A 19,660-nucleotide genomic window follows, 5' to 3' on the forward strand; every position below is an offset into this window, starting at 1 on the left:
TTGTAGTGACATCTATTGGCAAGGCAGAGCTCAACTACAGAGCTTATAACAAACCAAAGTAAACAAAATTTTAAACCAAAAAAAGTCTTTGTTTATACTGAGCCTACTCCATGCCAAAATTGAACACCAGCAAACGAAAGTAGACAACGAAAGGGAGAACCCTAAATGTCACCCCAAACACTAAACGAGAGTTGGATTCTAGTGGTGGCCTCCCAAATAACAAATATTATGATTCTTCGCAAATTAATCACTCTGGGTCTCAGGCTGCTATGTTTTAAAATTATTCAGCCAGATGACATAGCTTGAAACTTCCCAAATGCTATTACTACCAAAAAAGACATTAAGATACTTTTACTCCTTTCTTTAAAGTAATTTGCTATTTGCTTGCCCTGTCCTTTTAGTGCAGACATTCCCTTTGTGAATAATAAATTTTTAACTATTGAAGAAAAAAGAAGAATCTTAACAGGATGGACTGGTGCAGTAGTGAAAACTGTGGGCTGAAACATACCAACGTGAGGATGGTGCAGGACGGGACAGTATTTTGCACAAAGTGTACAAAGTACAAAGTGTGGCTTTGAATCAGAACTAACTCAACAATGGCTAACAATAACAGCAACACATATATGATTAAATCTAAAATTGTATTTAATTTTAAAATAATTTTGACAATCAGTATTGAGCCTAATTAAAACCACTTAAATGTCACATTTAAAAGTCATAGTAATGAGGGTACCAGTCAATTTATACATCTTTTCAAGTATCATCATCATTTAATTGAAAAACATTTCCTCTATTCAAAAAAATTTCATCAGGCCCAATATAATTCCCTGTCCCAAGCTTCAACTAATTTTATTTTGTTTAACTTAGCATACTGAGTACCTATCAATGTTACACTTTTTTTTAATTGCAGAGTATTATTCCATTTATAGACACACTATATCATTCTGTTTATCCACTCAACAACTGATACGCATTAATTTAGTTTGCATCTAGTTTTTTTATTGTTATGGGTAATGCTGGTAAAAACTTCGTGGAGACATGGATGTGAATTAAAATTTTCATGGTTTTTAGAGTATATACCACTCCCCACTTAACAATAAACACATCCAGCATCTGGCAGTAAGCAATGCCAAGGTGTAAGGTGAACATCATGCTGTCTATGATGTTAAGAGTATATGTAAACTTGGCTAGACTATGATTCTTAGTGGGTTAGCAACTACAAAATGACGTAACCTGGCAGGCACATAATACTGTAGCTATTCTCCATTTTGTAATCTGATGTAGTCATCCTCCATTTTTCCATTATGATTTTCCTACAATGACCTAGTCTTTGACACTTAACCAGGTTAAGTAAGGAATGGGCATATACCTAGACACAGAATGGAAAACTCAAAGTGGTCTAGTGGTAGCTCTGGGGGCCTAGAGGTAAGGAACTGCTCTGGCTACTCAAAGGCACACAGTTCAAATCCACTAGCTTCTCTACAGGTGAAAGATGAACAGTCAATTTCTGTGCAATTTACTGCCTCTGAAAAACCTGCTGAAGCTATGAGTTGGTCTTGATGCAACGGCATTTAAAAACAACAAGAGTAGGTAAGTAGTTGTACTGCCAACCCAAAGGCAGGGAGTTCACATCCATTGTCTGCTCTAAGACAAAAATGAATATTCTTCTCTGTGTGGTTTCCAAACTCTAAAAACCCTCTCAGGGTTTAGATAAGATTCAACTCCAATTCCACAGTATATAACAACCACTTGAAACTTTGTTTAACATTGAAAGAAAATAGTGAATTTCTTTCTAGAGTAACTATACCCTTTTACACCAATATTGTATAAAGGTTCTAGTTTCTCTGTATCCTCAGAGGTAGTTAAGAACATATTTCATCTTAGTGGACATGCTGTGGTTTTAGTTTGTATTTGTCGAATGACTGATGATGCCAAGCACCATTTTGTGTGCTTACTAGCCATTTATCTTCTTTGGTGAAATGCTCTTTTTAAGTTTTTGCTCAATTTTGAAAGTTACATTGTTTTCTCATTGAGCTCTTAAGACACATTTCTTTTTCTATATAAAAGCATACTACAGTGTATAAACTCCAGGTGGTACTGAATTAAATAAAGCTGAAAATGAAAAGTTCATCATAAACTCTACTCACCAAAGCAATTAGATGCACACTTTTAAAAACTAAAATAGTAAGGATCCTGAAATTTTCATTTTAGCCTTGGATGCAACTAAAAATTTTATTTGGTGTTGGTCTTTCAAATACAGCACAGGGCCACTGTTATAAAATGGGAGGGACATCAGGGTTGGGAGGAGACTGAGAAAGATGGGATAAATAATACTGCATTGAAACAGGTGAGGGAGAGAACTGTTTAAAAGGGATATATATTTATGTATTATTGTCATGACAGGAGTCCAGAACGAAGGCTGCATAGTGGAGTGGACTTGGACTTTGGGGGAGCGACTGTGTAACAATGAAAGAATTCCACTTTTCAAAGAGAAGAGCAAACCGGGGGAGGATGTTGGGCAGAGAGAAAAGTACAACAATGAATGAATTAATGAACTTTCATTAAAATTAATAAAAAATTACTTGGTGTTGGTCTTCAAGAGGTGAAGAACTGAAAGATACTAGAACATCATTCTGGTACCTCTGAAAAAGTATAAAATCAGTGAAACTGTGACAGCATAAGAGAATGATTAAAAAGTAAACTGTGATGTTTTAAGCACAAAAATTCAAAGTAGGCTGACACTTGGGTCTACTCTTTTATTAACGCTTCAGTGTTATATTCTGTGAGTTGGATGACAGGGATTAATTTATGTTATAAATTGTGTAGGATAGTTCAGTATCATGAAGCAAAGGAACATCTGGATCTATATTCCTCACTAGTGTTTCTTAAATGGCTCATGTATATTCTTCCCTCATCGGGGAAAATGAAGCACGAGAGTTACACAAGTATCCAGGTCTATCATTCACAGGGTCGCTATGAGTCGCCTCTGACTTGACGGTACTTGACAACAATACAGCATAGAGAGAGATCAGTTGGTCTAGCCGACAGAAAGTCATGCTCCCAAGTCAAAGGTGAGTGACTCTAATCCGCAGCCCTCTGGCCTGTTTTTAATTAGTTTTTGTCAAACATTCTTGTAGGTTGTATAGCCCTGGTGTATCCACTTGCTGTACAGAAGTAACTTGTGTTTTCTGTGAAGCTGAAAATTGTGACACTGATGTGTCAAATGTGAGAATGGTTATCCATGGTGGACAGTGTTTGGTGGAGCTCCCCAATTAAAACAAGCTTGGAAGCAGGAGTGGCATCCACTTCCATAGTAGCTTGCCTCTGGAAACCCTATGAACCTGGAGAAGGACAAAAGTTATACAAGTGTCCAGGTCTTTCATTCATAGGGTCGCTATGAGTCACCCACGACTCAAAAGCATTTAACAACAACAACATAATGTCAAAACAGTAAGGGAAAAATATTAATTTATTACTATGCTATGGTAAGCCTATCTTTGATTCATTAAGATTGTTTTTGGTGGCTGCCACAATCAGTGTGTTTATGTCAGGGTTAAAAGAACGTAACTGGCAACTAGTGGAAAGTGATCCTAAGCAGTGTACAGTGTAACAGGACAGCCTCCCACAGCAAAGAAACATCCTCTTCAAGGACAGAGTACGAAGTTCAGGAAAAGCTGATTTAAAATAACCAGAAAGCCTCCAGAAAAAGACTGAAAACCACTTTAGAAGATGCTCAGTACTATGGACAAGCCTGACCCTCTCATTATTATCTTTTATAAAACTGCCCAGCATTTCATTTGCAAATCACATCATAACAAAACTAGACATACTTCAAAAAGCAATACAAAAGATCCTTATCTTCCTAGATTTACTTTCAGTTCACTAAATTTGACACACACTCTCAATTGCCTCTTCAGATCGCCTTTTATATAAATGTTCTAATTTTCATATAAAAAGAAATTTGGGAATCAATCTGGAGTCCATGCATTCTTAACTGGGCTTCCAACAGATCTCTTTTAATAGAAACTTTCATATTTTCATTAAGAAAGAAATTTGGGTTATCAACTTAGATTTCAGGCAGCCTTAATTGGGCTTCAAGATTTCCATTCAGAAAACCTTTCCTTGTCATCTAGTGGGAACCAGCTTTTGACTGACCCTCCAACAGGTTTCCACAAGGCTGTAAATGACAGAAGGGAGACTGTCCATCTTTCTTCTGTGTAACCAACCACTTGGGTTGGAACTACACGAGGCATAATACTTTTTGGTTAGCAGTACAACGCTCTACAGATGATGCCACCAGAACTCCCTTCAGAACTTAGACTAGAGAAGATAAAATGATCCTTAAAATGCGTGTGAGTGTGAGTAAGTGGGAAGGTTTCTACACACCTCCTTATATTGTTCTGGGAGAAGCATTTATAAATTCCATCACAGTGTCAAAGATTATATGATTTTTAAAAAATGTATTGTTTATTGACTTAAGCTTTACATTTCTAATTCCACTGTTCTGAGAAAATGCCTGTTTTGTTATTTTAAGGAAGTTTCTTTGTCATATATTCTAGGCATAATATTGATTAAAAGATATTTTCATATGTATCACTCATATAACAAAAGATAATTTGCATTTTAGGTAATAGATTTCCTAAGATTAAAAACTGTACCATTTGTAAATAACAACTTGTGCTCTTTCTTTCATGTGCATGCATCTGTGTGAACCTGTGTGTGGAGATAAACACAGAGAAAGCTGAGGGCCTACAAGTAAACTCTTGTGCTATGAAGCCAATGAAAGGCAGTTTGAGTCCACCTGCTACTCTGGGAGAGAAAGATGGGTAATCTCCCCCTGGGAAATGTCCAGCCTCTGAAAAATCACTAAAAGCTCAGCAACGACTTAGGCCTAACTCAACAGTAATGAGCTTGAGTATATTTTATAGACAGATGTAGTTAGGTAAAGATCTAGATATATCATTTTTGTCATCTTTCACACTTGAATACAGAAATTTCTTTTGCAGAAAGAAGAAAAGCATGGGACAAGTTTCCCACCCATACCTCAGTGGAAAACATCAGAATTTTCTGCAAAGACTTCTGAAAAATTATATGCGTATCTTATATGTTTGTTGTTTTTGTTATGTGCCGTCGAGTCACTTGAGATTCATAGCAACCCTATGTAAAACAGTCCTGAAACCTGCTCTATCCTGTGCCAACCTTACTGTCTCTAACACACCTACCCTCATTACCCAGTCACTGTATCAGTTCATCTCACTGATGGTCTCTTTCTCTCTTTCTCCATCTCTCCACCTTCCAACCATGATGTCCTTCTCCAAGGATCGGTTCCTCCTTGCAACATGCACAAAGCATGTCAGACAAAGTCTCAGAATCCTTGCTTCCAAGAAGCAGCCTGGCTTCACCCTCTTTAGGAAAAACCTGTTTCTTCTCCTGGCAGTCCATGGTATATTCAACACTCTTCTCCAGCACTACAGTTCAAAGGCATCAATCAGTACTCTTTCTATCCTCCTTAGTCATTGTCCAACTCTCTGATGCATAGCAAGCAATTGCAAAGACTATGGCCTGAACAGGCACACCCGAATCTTCAAACTGACATGGTTGTTCTTTAGTACTTTGGAGAAGTCCCTGACAGCTGACTTTCCCAATGCAATTTGTCTTTTGATTTCTTGGCTGTTGGTACCAAGAATGTTGACTGTGGAGCCAAGCAAACTAAAGCTGTTAACAATTTCAATCTTTTCACCATCTATTACGATGCCCCAATCAGGCCAGTGGTGAGAATATTTGTTTCCTTGATGCTGAGCTTCAATCCATATTGAAGGCTGCAGTCCTTGATTTTTTGCAGCAAGCGCATCAGATCCTCCTCAGTTTCAGCAAGCAGGGTTGTGTCATTTGCATAATGCAGGTTGTTGCTGAGTCTTCCTCCAATCCTGATGCCACATTCTTCCTCACATAGCTCAGCCTCCTGGATCATCTATTCTGCATATAGATTGAAAAGGTATGGAAATAGGACACATCTCTGGAGTACACTCTTCCCGATTTTGAACCATGCAGTGTCTCCTTGCTCTGTTCTGACAACTGCCACCTGGTCCAAGTATATTTTATATATTTTCGAATGTTAAACATATACATCACACAAGTGTATTGTAACCACTTTCCTCACAAACATCGTAATAATTTTTTTTTAAGATTCAAAGTTACAAGAAAAAAGAAAATGAGCAAGGCCAATTATAAATGTCAACCAAATGTGGAAAATGAAAAGCATAAGAATGGTAGCCAATTTAAGACTCAAGAACAACTTTGTCTATTAGAGCTGAGGTAATAAAAAGAAAGGGAGCTGTCACTGCATGAGCCCTAGAACACTCAGGATTCGCAGCTATCAGTTACTCCAAGTCAGGGAATACATGGGTGAAAACATGTGGACTTGCTAGTGGTATCCATAAAGCATGGACCTTCCAGATCTCTTTCCCTCTGTTGAAACAGAGAATAGATATTCTTACTTTGCAAAAAAGATAGGGTAATTAAGATACTATAATAAAAATGGAAAAGTAAGGGGGGAAATACTTAGTGGATAATGAATTCCACCATGAGTCACTGCCTTGTGCTCAGCTCTCGGGCAGCTTCACAGGAGGGTGGAGGACTCTGATTAGAGGAAAGTAAAAAGGCCATGAAAGCAGGAGTGGCATTCACATCCTAGACAACATGCCACTGAAAAGACTATGAACTTTGAGAAATGACGATAGTTATAGAAAGGCTTCAGGTCTTTTGTTCATAGGGTTGCTATGAGTAATGCTTGACTTGATGACAATCAACAAGAATCCCATGGGGGAAAGAAGCAAATACATTTGACATGTGGGATTCCCCTAATAACACACCAGTCACACCAAAGTGAGCCCATGCATCAGCTTTTAGTGTCTCATTTTCACATGGATCGCTAATGCTTAAGGAAAGAATTAAAAAGTAGACTATCCTTAAAGATTCCTCCAACAGCCTGCATGATGCAGATGACACAGCCTTGTGGGCTGATAACACAGAAGATGTGAGGCGCATGCTGCAGAAGATGAACGACTCCAGCCTTCAATATGGATTACATCTCAACACCAAGAAGTAAAAATCTTCATCACTGGGGCAACAGACAACATCATGATAGATACATAAGGGACTGACATTGTCAGCAATTGCATCTTATTGGATTCACAATCTCTTCGTAACAGTAGTCAGGAGCTCAGGAGACAGCTAACACTGGGAAAGTCTGCTGTCAAGGACCACGCCAAAGTCCTGAAGAGTACTTATGTCATTTTAAAGACTAAAGTGCACCTGATTCAAGCCATGATTTTTCCAATTACCTGTTATGCTTCTGAAAGCTTGGCAGTGTATAAAGATGACAGAAGAAGAGTTGATGCCTTTGAGTAGTAATGCAGGAAAGGAGTAATGAATGTTCCTTGTACTGCCAAAAGAACAAGCAAATGTGTCTTGGAGAAATTGCAGCCAGAGTGTTCCTTGGAGGCAAGGATGCCAGAGCTTTATCTCATGTACTTTAGACCTTTTGTTAGGAAAGAGTATTCCTTGAAAAGGGACATTTTGCTTGGAAAGGTGGAGGGTCAAGGAAAGAAAGACACTCAGCAAATGGATTGCTACAGTGACTGTGGCAATGAGCTCAAGTGTGTCAGGGACGAGAGGAGGGTGTGGAAGAGCGCAGGGTTTACATCTATGGTTCATAGGGTGGCTAACACACAACTCAGCAGCACCTAACAACAACATAATCCTTAGAAAGGGCTAGAATATTGCATTCATGAGTCATGAACTCCAAAAATAAATAAATAGATAGATGATAGATAGATAGATAGATAGATAGATAGATAGATAGATAGATAGATAAACAGATAAATAAACAGAGATGTGAGATATTATCATTGGTTTTAGTTGTAGTAGCGCCTGCTGCAGAGTGTCAACTCTGTAGTGTAGGACTGCAGCCTACAATATGGATTGAGGCTCAATGTCAAGAAGACAAAGATTCTCACCACTGGACCAATTGGCAGCATCAGGATGGATGGTGAAGAGATTGAGATTGTACACAGCTTTAGTTTGCTTGTCTCCACAGTCAACAGTCTTGGCATCAGCAGCCAGGAAATTAAAAGGTGCATTGTCATGGGAAAGTCTGCTGTTAGGGACCTCTCCAAAGTACTGAAGAGCAATGGTGTCTCTCTGGAGACTAAGGTGCGTCTGATACAGGCTATGGTCTTCGCAATCACTTATTATGCATCAGAGAGTTGGACAATGACCAAGGAGGATAGAAGGAAAATTGATGCCTTTGAGCTGTGGTGCAGGAGAAGAGTATTGAGAATACCATGGACTGCTAGGAAAACAAACAGATTCGTCCTGGAAAGGGTTAAACCGGGTGGCTCCTTGGAGGCAAGGATTCTGAGGCTCCGTCTAACATACTATGGACATATTGTGAGCAGAGACCGGTCCTTGAAGAGGGACATCATGCTTGAGAGGGTGGTGGGACAGCGCAGGAGAGGAAGGTCCTCTATGAGGTGGATTGATTCAGTGACTGGGATAATTGGGATGGGAGTGTCAGAGACAGTGAGATTGGCACAAGACAGAGCGGAGTTTAGGGCTGTTGTACATAGGGTCGCTATGAGCTGCAAGCGACTCGATGGCACATAACAACAACAGTTTTGTTAGTGAAGGATTAAATACAAGTGTTAGAAATGAAAGCCAAGGAAATAATGCAGCTAGAACAAGACAACAGGATAACAAAATTAGGTTAAAAAATGATCCGTTCTTCATATAGATTGTAAAGGTATGGTGACAGGATGCATCCCTGACACACTCCATTCCTGATTTGGAAACATGCAGTGTTTCTTTGTTCTGCCCTGAGGACAATTTCCTGGTCTGAGTATAGGGTTCGCATGAGCACAATCAAGGGTTCTGTGATTCCCATTCTCCTCAAAGTTAGCCATAATTTGTTGTAATCCAAAGAGTCAACTGCCATTGCATAGTAAATGAAAAGTATAATAGAAAAATTAAAAACAATGGAAAGAAAGCAATCAAAAGGAATGGAAAGGAAAATTACTTTGGTGCCTCATTACATGCCCTTGTTGATAAAGAAGAGTAAAAGCATTTTTGGACCTTCATAGTCTCAAAGAATTTGTCTCCTCCAATTCTTTTCCCAGAAAACACCTGAGGATGTGCTTTAACAAATTATAGAAATGGTATCCCATTTTTTAACAAATCTAGCCCAGTGGGAAGGTAAGCTCCAGGATGAGGGCTGGGCAGGGTGACCAGAGAGCTAGCAGTGTGCAAGAACACAGGAAAGCAGCGTGACAACCAGCACCTCTCTGGGAAGAGAAAACAGCAGGAGAGATAATCTGCTGTGTTTCACCAAATGGAAAAGATCACTGGAGGGTCCTCACCTTGAACACAGTAATTTAAAAAAATAAAAGCAACCAAATAACTACAGAAAAGGAGCCAATTTCCAAGTCTAGAAACAACACAAGAATATACAAGTAAAAGAAGCTACTTATGAGAAGCTGCTGGGCTCACCAGTGAAGAACATTTACTCGGCACGTAGTTTGGCACATACTTTAAAATTATTTTCATTAAATTATGAAAACTTTTAGATACGGAATGAAGGAAAAATAACAGTAGGTGACAATGTTAAATATTCATCTTTCAAATAGGATGTCATCACTAAATGAGCATAAATCAATAAAGTTCTCCTCTAAAAAATAATTCCCTATAAACTTATAGTGACTGACAAATTAGACAAATTTCAGAAGGTTTCAGGATCCTACCCTTGAACAAATCTGAAATAAAAGAATAAAAATAATGCAATGGGTAGGTACGAGCACTGATAAAATAATTTTTGACTGATAGGATTACAAATGTTAGTTTTACTTGTTTTTATTAGTGTACATTATTACATGGCATGAGTGAGGCTGAGAGGAAGTCAAGGAAAAATATCATAAAGATGTATCAGAGTAAATAATTAAGCCAACTCTTTTATGAGAAAAAACTAACATAGGAAAACAAAATATCCCAGGACAGTATGTCATTCTAGAGTTAAAGTATAATCTAAGGGCTTCAGGAAGTCTAGAGAGCTAGATTTCATTCACATATCTGGTTCTACTCGAAAATCAGATGATAATAGACAATTCCATTGTATGTTGAGTTTCCAGGACCCAGCCTGATTCACAGACTCTCTGTTGTGCAATCTTCACTGCTTCTTTATGATAATTCTGTTACGAGTTATTAAAATTCACTTCCAAAACTTTCTGCTCCCCATAGTTTAAATAATACAGTTGAAGGAATGAATGTCAACAGGTTAGAAAAACCTGGTTAGTATAAAAGTATTAACCTTTGGTATAGAAAATGAGTAAGGCAGGATTTTCTGTAGATACTGACTTCTCTAGCAGGGGATTAAAAGTTTTAGATAAAGTGAAAGGTGTCATATTGGGAAAGAGAATTCAATATATTCTGGACAAAAGCTCCAACACTCCACAAACAGTATGGATTCAAAGTATCACAGGCTGACCTGGTCTTTCATTGCACTCATATTTGTATATAAGTCACATTTTCCCTGTCATTACTTTGCCAAAAAAGCTGAGTTTTACTAAATGTGGTAGGTGATAATAGAGGCTCATTAGCCTCATGAAATTTAAGAAAATTTAAAATTCTATTTTTCCCTAAGTGTCATTTTTGAAAAATTACAGAAACTTACATAGAACTAAAAAGACAAGATTTTCCAAAGATGACATTAAGTTGAAATCAGAAATGGGCTTCAGTGTATCAAATGAGAATGCATTTCAAGAGATAAGAATGTAATGGACCCAGAACAGTTACTCAATAAATTGTGGCTATGAACATAAAACAAAAAAACAAAGACACTGCTACCCAGTGTGACTCACAACTGTAGCTTAAAAGTGTGGCAATAAAAATTTCAAGATATAATTCAATGGGGATTAGTTTTATAAAACACAATGTATGGGAATGACTCTATTTAACACCATGTGCATAAAGGAAAGTGTGAAACACAATTTATATGCCAAATAAAATAAAAATTTGAGAGAATGACTATGTTTTATTTACAGGAGCCATGGTTAAGAAGAGAAATTAACAATAGGGATATTTCAATCTTGGTTGACATACACTGGGGAGCACTAGTAATGTCTTCAGACAAAATAAAGGACAAGCCATATAGGGTCAGCCTTGCAGATGAAACAAAGTTTCAATTAAGGATTTAAACTGTTGATGGAAAAAAGACATCTTTCCACAGCCAGTAAAATGTGTGTCAGCAGTTTTGAGAAGACTAAAAGTATAGAAAGAAATATTTGAAAATCACCATGTGTTAGTAAACCTGGTCATCTCTTCATGAACTCATGATTCTGAACATTTGACAAAAAAAAATGTATTTTAAGTTTAGACATTAAGTATTATTATCACAACAAACTCATTGCCATCAAGTAGAAAACAATTTCTAGCCGACCCGACAGTAATTTTGGGCAGCTGCAAATCTCATGAGAAGATATTGTCTATTTTTCTCTTGCTGAGAAGCTAGTGTGTTCAAACCACCAGAGAGACGAGACCTTAAGGTTGATGGTGAAACTCCTTACAGATTATGCCACAACAGTTTGCTATGACCACAAATTCTGAATTTCCACATCAAAATCCCTACCATCAACAATTTCTGAAGCCTTTAGAACTGATGCTTTATTAAGAGGTATACAGGGATATGGAACATAGTTTAGAACTCAAGCAACATGGATTCAATTAAAGTTTATAGAAATCACGATCCTTAGACATCATAACATAATAAGAAAAGCTCAATTCCCTGAGATAAGCAATCTACAACATGAGTATCTCTACCTGCCAGTGTAAAAAGAATGTGGTGACCAGTATGGGGACAGCCAAGCCTAACTGGTTACAACATTTAATTATCACAGTGAGGTAATTACTATGCTTATGTCATCAAGTAACCCTTATCTTCCTCACCAGTTTCATTTTGCTGCATTCAATGGCTATTTTCCCATGACACTTACTCATCCTCTCAGTAGCATTCCACAACTGACTACTGAAATTCAGTGACTGAGCCTTTCTTGAAAGGCAGAACCTCTCTTTTCTTAAACTGCACAATCTCATAATTTCCTGTATGTGTTCTTATGCTAGAATGTTCCTTTGATGGCTCATGTGATAAGTACTGGAATCTTGCAAAGAAATACAGTGTTTTGTTTCATTTATAACCATGGTTAATAAAACCAGTATTCAACCAAAATCTGGTAAATATATTTCTGAAAATAATGCCTGAGAGGGGGTTCAAGAAAATTGCAGCATACATATCAAGTTTTTAAAAATCAGCTTAATTAGTAAAGAGCTCAAATGCAGTCTTTGAAATACTGTTGGAGGGTCAGCTATGTGGAAGTTTCAACTCAATGGCACATTACAACAGCACTTGCTGAAGATTCATTAAGTAGTAGAATAGATGTCTTATTTTATTTTAATCCTCTTCATAATCCTTTAAAGTAGGCATGATCATTTGTGTATAAAAGAGGTCAGGCTTATGAGGTCATATGTGTATAGTAAGTAAGTTCTGGAACAAGAATTTTTACTTCTTCAATTCCTATACTAAAGGACTATGCTAAAATATGAGAGAGGGGAAAAAAAATAATAACTTTAAAAACAAAATCCGAAAGCTTTATTAAGATAAAGTCAATTTACAAAAATTCACCCATTTATGTACAACAATGAATGAATGGAAATCCAAGTTCTCTATAAACTTTCATTAAAATCTCAATTAAAAAAGTTCACCCATTTAAAATATGTAATTCAATGGGTTTTAGTAGCTTTACAGAACTGTGGAATCATCACAATTTTGACATTCCCATCATTCCAAAGAGAAAGCGCATATCCATTAGCAATCAAGACTAATTATACTGTACATGAAAAAGGAAAAGTCCTTGAAGTAATGTCTCCATTAAGTATTTTTATGATTGGCTATTTAGTACAGCAAATGCAAGACAAGAAATCATGGTGCTGCTGAAGAATATGACTTTACCACAGACTGCCACAAGAATGAACAATAATCTGTTTTGAAGTAGGTACAATCAGAATGTTCCTTAGAAACAAGGAGGGCAAGATTTCGTCTCATACGCTTTGGGCAAGTTATCACAAGAGACCAGTCCCTGCAGAAGGGCATCACGCTTGGAAAAGAAGAGGGTTATCGAGTAAGAGGAAGACCCTTATGAGATGGATTAACAGAGTGGCTGAGACAATGGGCTCAAACATGGAAGCCACAGTGAGGATGACAACGACTCAGGATGGTGCAGGACCGGGCAGGGACTCGTGCTGCTGTACATAGGGTCGCTATTAGCCGAAACCACCTCGATGGTACCTAACAACAACAACAATGCAAAAGAAGACCATGAAATAAGTTCCAAAGAAGGAAATACGGTACGGTATGCCATTGGCTACTCTGCATTAGCTACATCTCTATATAGTCAAATAAAACAGGTAAGAGCTGACATTTACATAAAATTGATATGTTATGGGTCAAGCTTCTGTACCTAGACCTTCTTAGACTCTTAAAAATTTTTAATTATACGATAAAAAAGAAAATGGATAAGATTGAGAACACCAGCTTCCTTTAATATTCCAACTAATGTTCTATCAATGTCAAAATAAAAGCTTAGGAGAATAAAACCCTGAACGTTCAGGAGGTGTAAATTTTCTTTTTCAGCAAGAAGCATTCATGCACATATTCTAATAATATTAAGTCATATCATTGATAATTTTCAACAATCATTAAGTATAAACTATGCATTGTACTCGAAATGATAAAAATAAACTCACTGTCAGTAAGTGCACACTCTTCTTCATCCTCATTACCATCCTCGGACGGCGCTTTGTAAGGTGGGGGCAGTTTCATTGGTGGTGGAGCAGTTCCTTGCCTCTGAAGACGCAACATTTGAGAAAAAGTGTAAACGCCTTTGCAAAATCCTCAACTACCACGTAAAATATAATTCAGGAATATATTTCACTATTAAAATTATTATTAATAAAACAACTCAAGTAACATTTGCAAAATAAAGTTGCAATGAGAGCAACTACACCTCATCACCTCATCGGGACCCTATGAACAATAGCTCTGAATCCTGCCCTATTCTGAGCTAATCTCACTATCTCAGACATACCTGTCTTCATTATCCAATTAGCATTACTTAAATCTACATACCAAAACATAGAGCCTAATGGTTCAAAAAGACTTCAGTAGAATAAAACCCTATGATCAGGTTACCTTCACTGAATAGAAACATCTTCTTGAACGATGAGAAAAATAAAACATGTCAAATTTTACAATGAAATCCAAACTGCCAAAAAAGAAGAGGAGCTGATGTATCCAAGCACTCCACAAATATCAAAATAACTGTATTAAGGTTTGCTGTATACAGGGTTTCAATAAAGTACATTCAATTATGCTTTATAGAACAAAACCACTAATGGCAGGATACACTTCAATAAGTGAACAATAACTGGTCCATTACAAAAAGGTAGCACGTAATAGATTCTCCAAAAGAGAAAACACTGTTTGAGATTCATAAAAATAAAGCATGGACTGAAATTTACTTCAGATAATATTTAGTCAAGGAAGTACTTTGTATACTTGTAGAAAATCCAATGAGATAATTTAACAGGGATTAAGAGGCCAAATACGCAATGTTTATTAAACAACGGGATGGCAGCCATATTCTTTATCACTGTTCTTGTTTAATTCTTGTTTGAAAAAGTTAAAAAAAAATTAAAAGTGAAAAGGCAAATGAACTGTTTGCAGTAAACCTTGCCCTCTGAGTTACAGGACTTGATACCAATGACCTTATTCAAATGCATAGTCAGCTTTTACAATGATGTGAATGTTCTCTAATAGTACTGTTTTGGACTTTTAAAAGGAAGCTGTTTATGCAATCAATCTTTACACTAAATACTGCCACTACATTACACAATATGGATGTCCTGATTTTCAGGGTGTAAAAGTGGTTTCCAGATGCTGAGGACGTCTTCCCACTGCACAGATGTGTGTGAGCAGGCGAGGCTGTCATTGAGACAAGGAGGGCTCAAGTAAAGTACATGTAACTTCGTTGTTGTAGCTGCCATAGAGCAGATTCTGACTCATGGCAACATCATGTGTGCTGAGGGCAACTGCTCATTGGAATTTTCAAGGATGTGATCTTTAGGAAGCAAATTGCCAGGACTGTTGTCTTACAGTGACTCTGCGGAGACCTGAACCACCAACACTTAGGTCAGTAGTCAAGGGCTTAACTGTTTGCATCACTCAGGAACTCTTCTAGCATAAAGCTGTTGTATACAGTTGAGCTGTAACTCATAGTTGACCTATTCACAATTTGCCAACTGATAAACTACTGGTTGTTACCCAAGCTGTTTGGATTTTCTGACTCAACAAAAAGAGCTAAGCAGCAGCTGTGGGTCCATCCATAAACATGAGATCTTTCAAGTGCCTTGCTCATGGAACATCACCCAGAAAACCCATTTCATTCTCTAGGGATGTGCACCTTTTGGACTTGCTGTTTGCTTTAGCTGTGCTGCTAACTAAAAGGTCATGTAATTCCAGGCTGGATTCATTAATGGTTCTGAGGAGAAGGATGGGCAGTTCCTCGTCTAGAAATTTACAGTCCTAGAAACCCAGCAGAGTCTTGCTAGGAGTAAAAAACAATGAGGGAGAGAGAGATATTTACTTTAATGAAGATTAGAACTGTAAAAGGATAGATGAAAACTTTTAGAAAACAGAAAGTAAAGCAAATTATTTTTATTTTGTAAATAATTCCAAATTCTGTTTTATAGATAACTCCATGTCATTGCTCTTTAAAATTACCTCAATTAAAATCTCTCTTCACCATTCTTTCAGCAATTATAAACCGTTTTCTTCAATTCTTTTTGAACAAGCTGATCAACCTGTTGATGCCCTAATTAACTATTTACTGAGCTTGCAGTTTTATATTTTTTCAAAGTCATGAATCATGTTTTTAATCTTTTTTAAATTATACCTTGACTGCTTTGGTGATAATCACATTGAGAAGCTGAAGTACATACATCTTATGGAAAAAATGTAAACCATGAGGGCATGAAAATTCTCAAAAGCACAATTCTTGGAAATCTCTCATAGGGTCATCATAAGCCATATCTACTCAATGGCAACTAGTCTGGATTTTGGTGTATTCAACAAATATATGCAGAGTGCATTTTAGGTGCCAGGCATTGTTCTGGACAAATGAGACAGAATAGTGATAATAAAAATCTCTTTCCTTTAAGTTTTTTTAAGAGTCCACATTTTATACATCTTCAGGTCTTGCTTCTAAATTACTTCAAAGCACAGTTGGTGAGTATGATTTTGTCTGTCTTGTCCCACTAGAATTCAAGCTCTGGGAGGAGAGGGAATTTTCCCCCTTTAACAGCTTTATTACAATATAAAACTCAAACAATGCTGTCAAGTCAGAACCAACTCATGGCTGACCCTCCAGCAGGGTTCCAAGATTATAAATTGCATAAAATGAAACTGCCCATCTTTCTCCTGCAAGCTACCAGTAGATTCAAACTGGCAGAGTGATGTGGCCTTTGGGTTAGCAGTACAACGTTCCACAGACTAGGCTACCAGATCCTAGGAGTAATGTTCCTGTATTGTAATATGTTGCAATTGCTGTTATTCATTGCCTCTGAGTTGAGCACAACTCATTGTGACCCTATGAAGAAAAGGCCTGAAGGCTTTCTATTACCTACCAACATTTATCAAAGTTCACAGAGTTTCCGGAGGCATGTTGTTTAGGAAGTAGATACTGTAATATAATTACACATTTAAAAAAAAACATGCACCTAAAACGTACATTTTTAATCTATGACTATAAAGAAGAATATAAACATAATTATTATCATTTCTGAAGCCCACTGTAGGCCCCATCCTGCAACACACATTGCATTAATCTGTTACAAATTTCTAAAATCTTAACACTAACTTAAGTTCTTGCAATGTGCTATTGAGTCAGAACCGCAGGCTATAAATTGTATGGGTTTAGGTTGCTGATCTCTCTCCTTTGAAGCAGCGGGCAGATTCAAATTGCCTTCCTTTGTGTTGGCAGCTCAACTCCTTACTAGACTATCCAAGCTCTATTGCTTTTTTTTTTTTTTGGTGGGGGGGGAGGTATGGTTTTTAACTGTCCAATTATTTTGTCAATAAGGTTCTCCTATTGCTCTTACTTTTGATGTTTCCCTTGATTTTCTCAGTAGTTTCCTCAAATTATCTCTCAAACTGTTAAGAGTATCTCAATGTCATTCTTTCCATTCCTTATCAGTTAGTACCATCATGTCCTCAGGAAAGTTTTCTAATTTTATAGTGTGTTCACTTTATGGGCTATTGTGTTATCTCTTAGAATGAACTGAGACTGTCTACTGTCTCCAAGGGTTATATTCTGTTATACTGGGGACCTCCAATGCTATGCCTAAGAACAATAGAAGAATTGTTGCCTTTGAGTTGTAGTGTTGGCTAAGAGTACTGAATATCTGCTGGACTCCCAAAAGAACAAGCATACATGTCTTGTAACCAGGGTGCTCCTTAGAGGCGTGGATGGTGAAATTTCTGCTTGAAAAGGGACATTATGCTTGGAAAGGTGGTGAATTGGTGAAAAGTGAAAGAGAGGAAGATCCACAACAAGGTGACACAGTGCTTGCAACACTGTATGTTGGAGATGATGAGGCTGGCACGGGACAGGGCCAGGTACAATCTGTAGTTCACGGGGTTGCTATGAGTGACAGTTGATTCGACAGCACTTAACAGCAACAAGTGGCACAGTAAAGAGGCAAACTGCTAATCCAAAGGGGCACATTGCTCATAGTTCAAAGCCACCAACAGCTCCTCGGAAGAGTGATGGGCAATCTTCTCCCATGTGATTTACAGCCTCAGAAAATCTGCCTGAGGGCCAATGAGTCGGAGTGGATTTGACAGTAGTAAGATGACTTGTCTGTTATTATATTTAACTGGGAATTCTATGTTGATGTGTTATGTTCAGAATTTTGTCTGTTTTTGTTATTGTTGCTTCTTGTTCTAATAAAACAAATAACAAATAAACCACAATAAGGTTTGCTATATCTGATATCTGACTGTGCAGGGAAGGTGTGCTACTTAGCTTCTTTCTTTCTGATTTGGTACCATTGATACCTCTTACTGGCTCACAGCATGCCTGCTGGTAGGTGTGGTAGAAGATGGAAGTGTGCACACATCTCTCTTTACTGTGCATGGAGAGCAATTGAGGGTGGCCTTGCTGGTGTTGCTGGACATCTGCCACTGATTAGTTGGAGCATGTGTGAAAAGCGGCCCGCAGCAGGGCTACAGGACATATCTGTATGTCTGAGCAGTGTGGGCACCTGCTCAGAGCAGCAATTACTGCAGATGGTGCAGGATGCCAAGTTCTCTCCAAAGGAGTTCCTGTTGGCCCATCTGATAACTGCGGATAGGGTGTTGGCTCTGGGAAGATTCTAGCATGGAAGCAGCTGGGTGCAGTCACCTGGTCTGCACTATGTGCTCCTCCGGTCTGAGGAGGTGGAGAGCACACCTACCTCTGAACTCTGGGGTGGCTGTGCACTGGAGCCTGATTCATCCCTCGCAATGCAGGAGCTACATGGGCACAGGGATGTTATCAGTTGTCAGATGGGGAGCAGTGGGGCATGACCACATCTCTAGTCACTGGGAGGCTGCACAGGAATGAGGGGAAGACAGAAACTTTCTGATTTGTCAGCTGGAGGTATGAGCTCTTATGAGTCCTTAGCAAGTAGAGTCAATTTCCAGGTTGCTGCTTGTTTTAAAAAATTTAAATGGCCTGGGTGTGCCAGTCCAGCTGACAGTTCAATTCACTGCTGCCTTTTCTCCCTGTTAATGTTTTCATTCACTTTTTTTTTTGTACTTAGAAACTGATCCACTTCTTTAACCTTTTCTTCGAAGCTCAGGGTTGCAGGGCTATCATTCTGTTTAATTTTGTTTTTAATGTCTTTGTTATAAACAATCTTGGTAGTTTATCTGCCTAGCCTGACACTTTATGGGAAGTCAGGCCTGAGAGTCAAACTATATATGCAAAAAACGTGACAAGTTGCCATATGAAAAATTTAACAAGGGTATTTTTCCACGGTGGGCTCATGATGGTTACGTTTGTTTTTGTTTTCTTTTTAAAGATATTTTCACTTTCCTAGTGTTCCAAATAAGATTATTTAAAGTATATGAGAATGAATTCACAAGTTACAAGATGTCAAATCAATATATATAAGTTGGTTTCCTACTTTTTAACACACTGGTAATATATTGAAAATATCATTTCAAAATATACAATAGTAATAGAACACTATGATATCTCAAAATAAATAAATGGTTAAAATGCCATGTGGAAGAAGATGGTAAGAAGGAAAGGAAGAATTCAACAAATGGAAAGATAAGCTATCTTAATGGTTAAGAAAGTTCAACATGAAAAATGTGTCACTTCTTCCTAATTAACTTACACGTTTGTCACAATTTCCATTAAAAGCCACAATTTCTAAATGGGACTTGACACGCAAATTTTAAAATGCAGAAGGAAAAAAAGGGGGAAAGATGCAAATAGATAAGGGTGTTTTG

General features: G+C 37.7%; 1 protein-coding gene across 1 annotated transcript in view; it reads right to left on the minus strand.

Moving 5' to 3' along the window:
- INADL (InaD-like (Drosophila)) overlaps nucleotides 1–19,660 on the minus strand; it is a 462,714-nt gene that overhangs the window by 263,308 nt on the left and 179,746 nt on the right. Inside the window, exon 27 of the mRNA XM_006879774.1 lies at nucleotides 13,849–13,948. Coding sequence (XP_006879836.1) covers nucleotides 13,849–13,948 — 100 coding nt within the window. The remainder of the gene's footprint in view (nucleotides 1–13,848; nucleotides 13,949–19,660) is intronic.

The sequence above is a fragment of the Elephantulus edwardii genome, unplaced genomic scaffold, assembly GCF_000299155.1.
Source record: "Elephantulus edwardii isolate Elephantulus edwardi_28Jun2011 unplaced genomic scaffold, EleEdw1.0 scaffold00005, whole genome shotgun sequence".
NCBI classification, from domain to species: domain Eukaryota; kingdom Metazoa; phylum Chordata; class Mammalia; order Macroscelidea; family Macroscelididae; genus Elephantulus; species Elephantulus edwardii.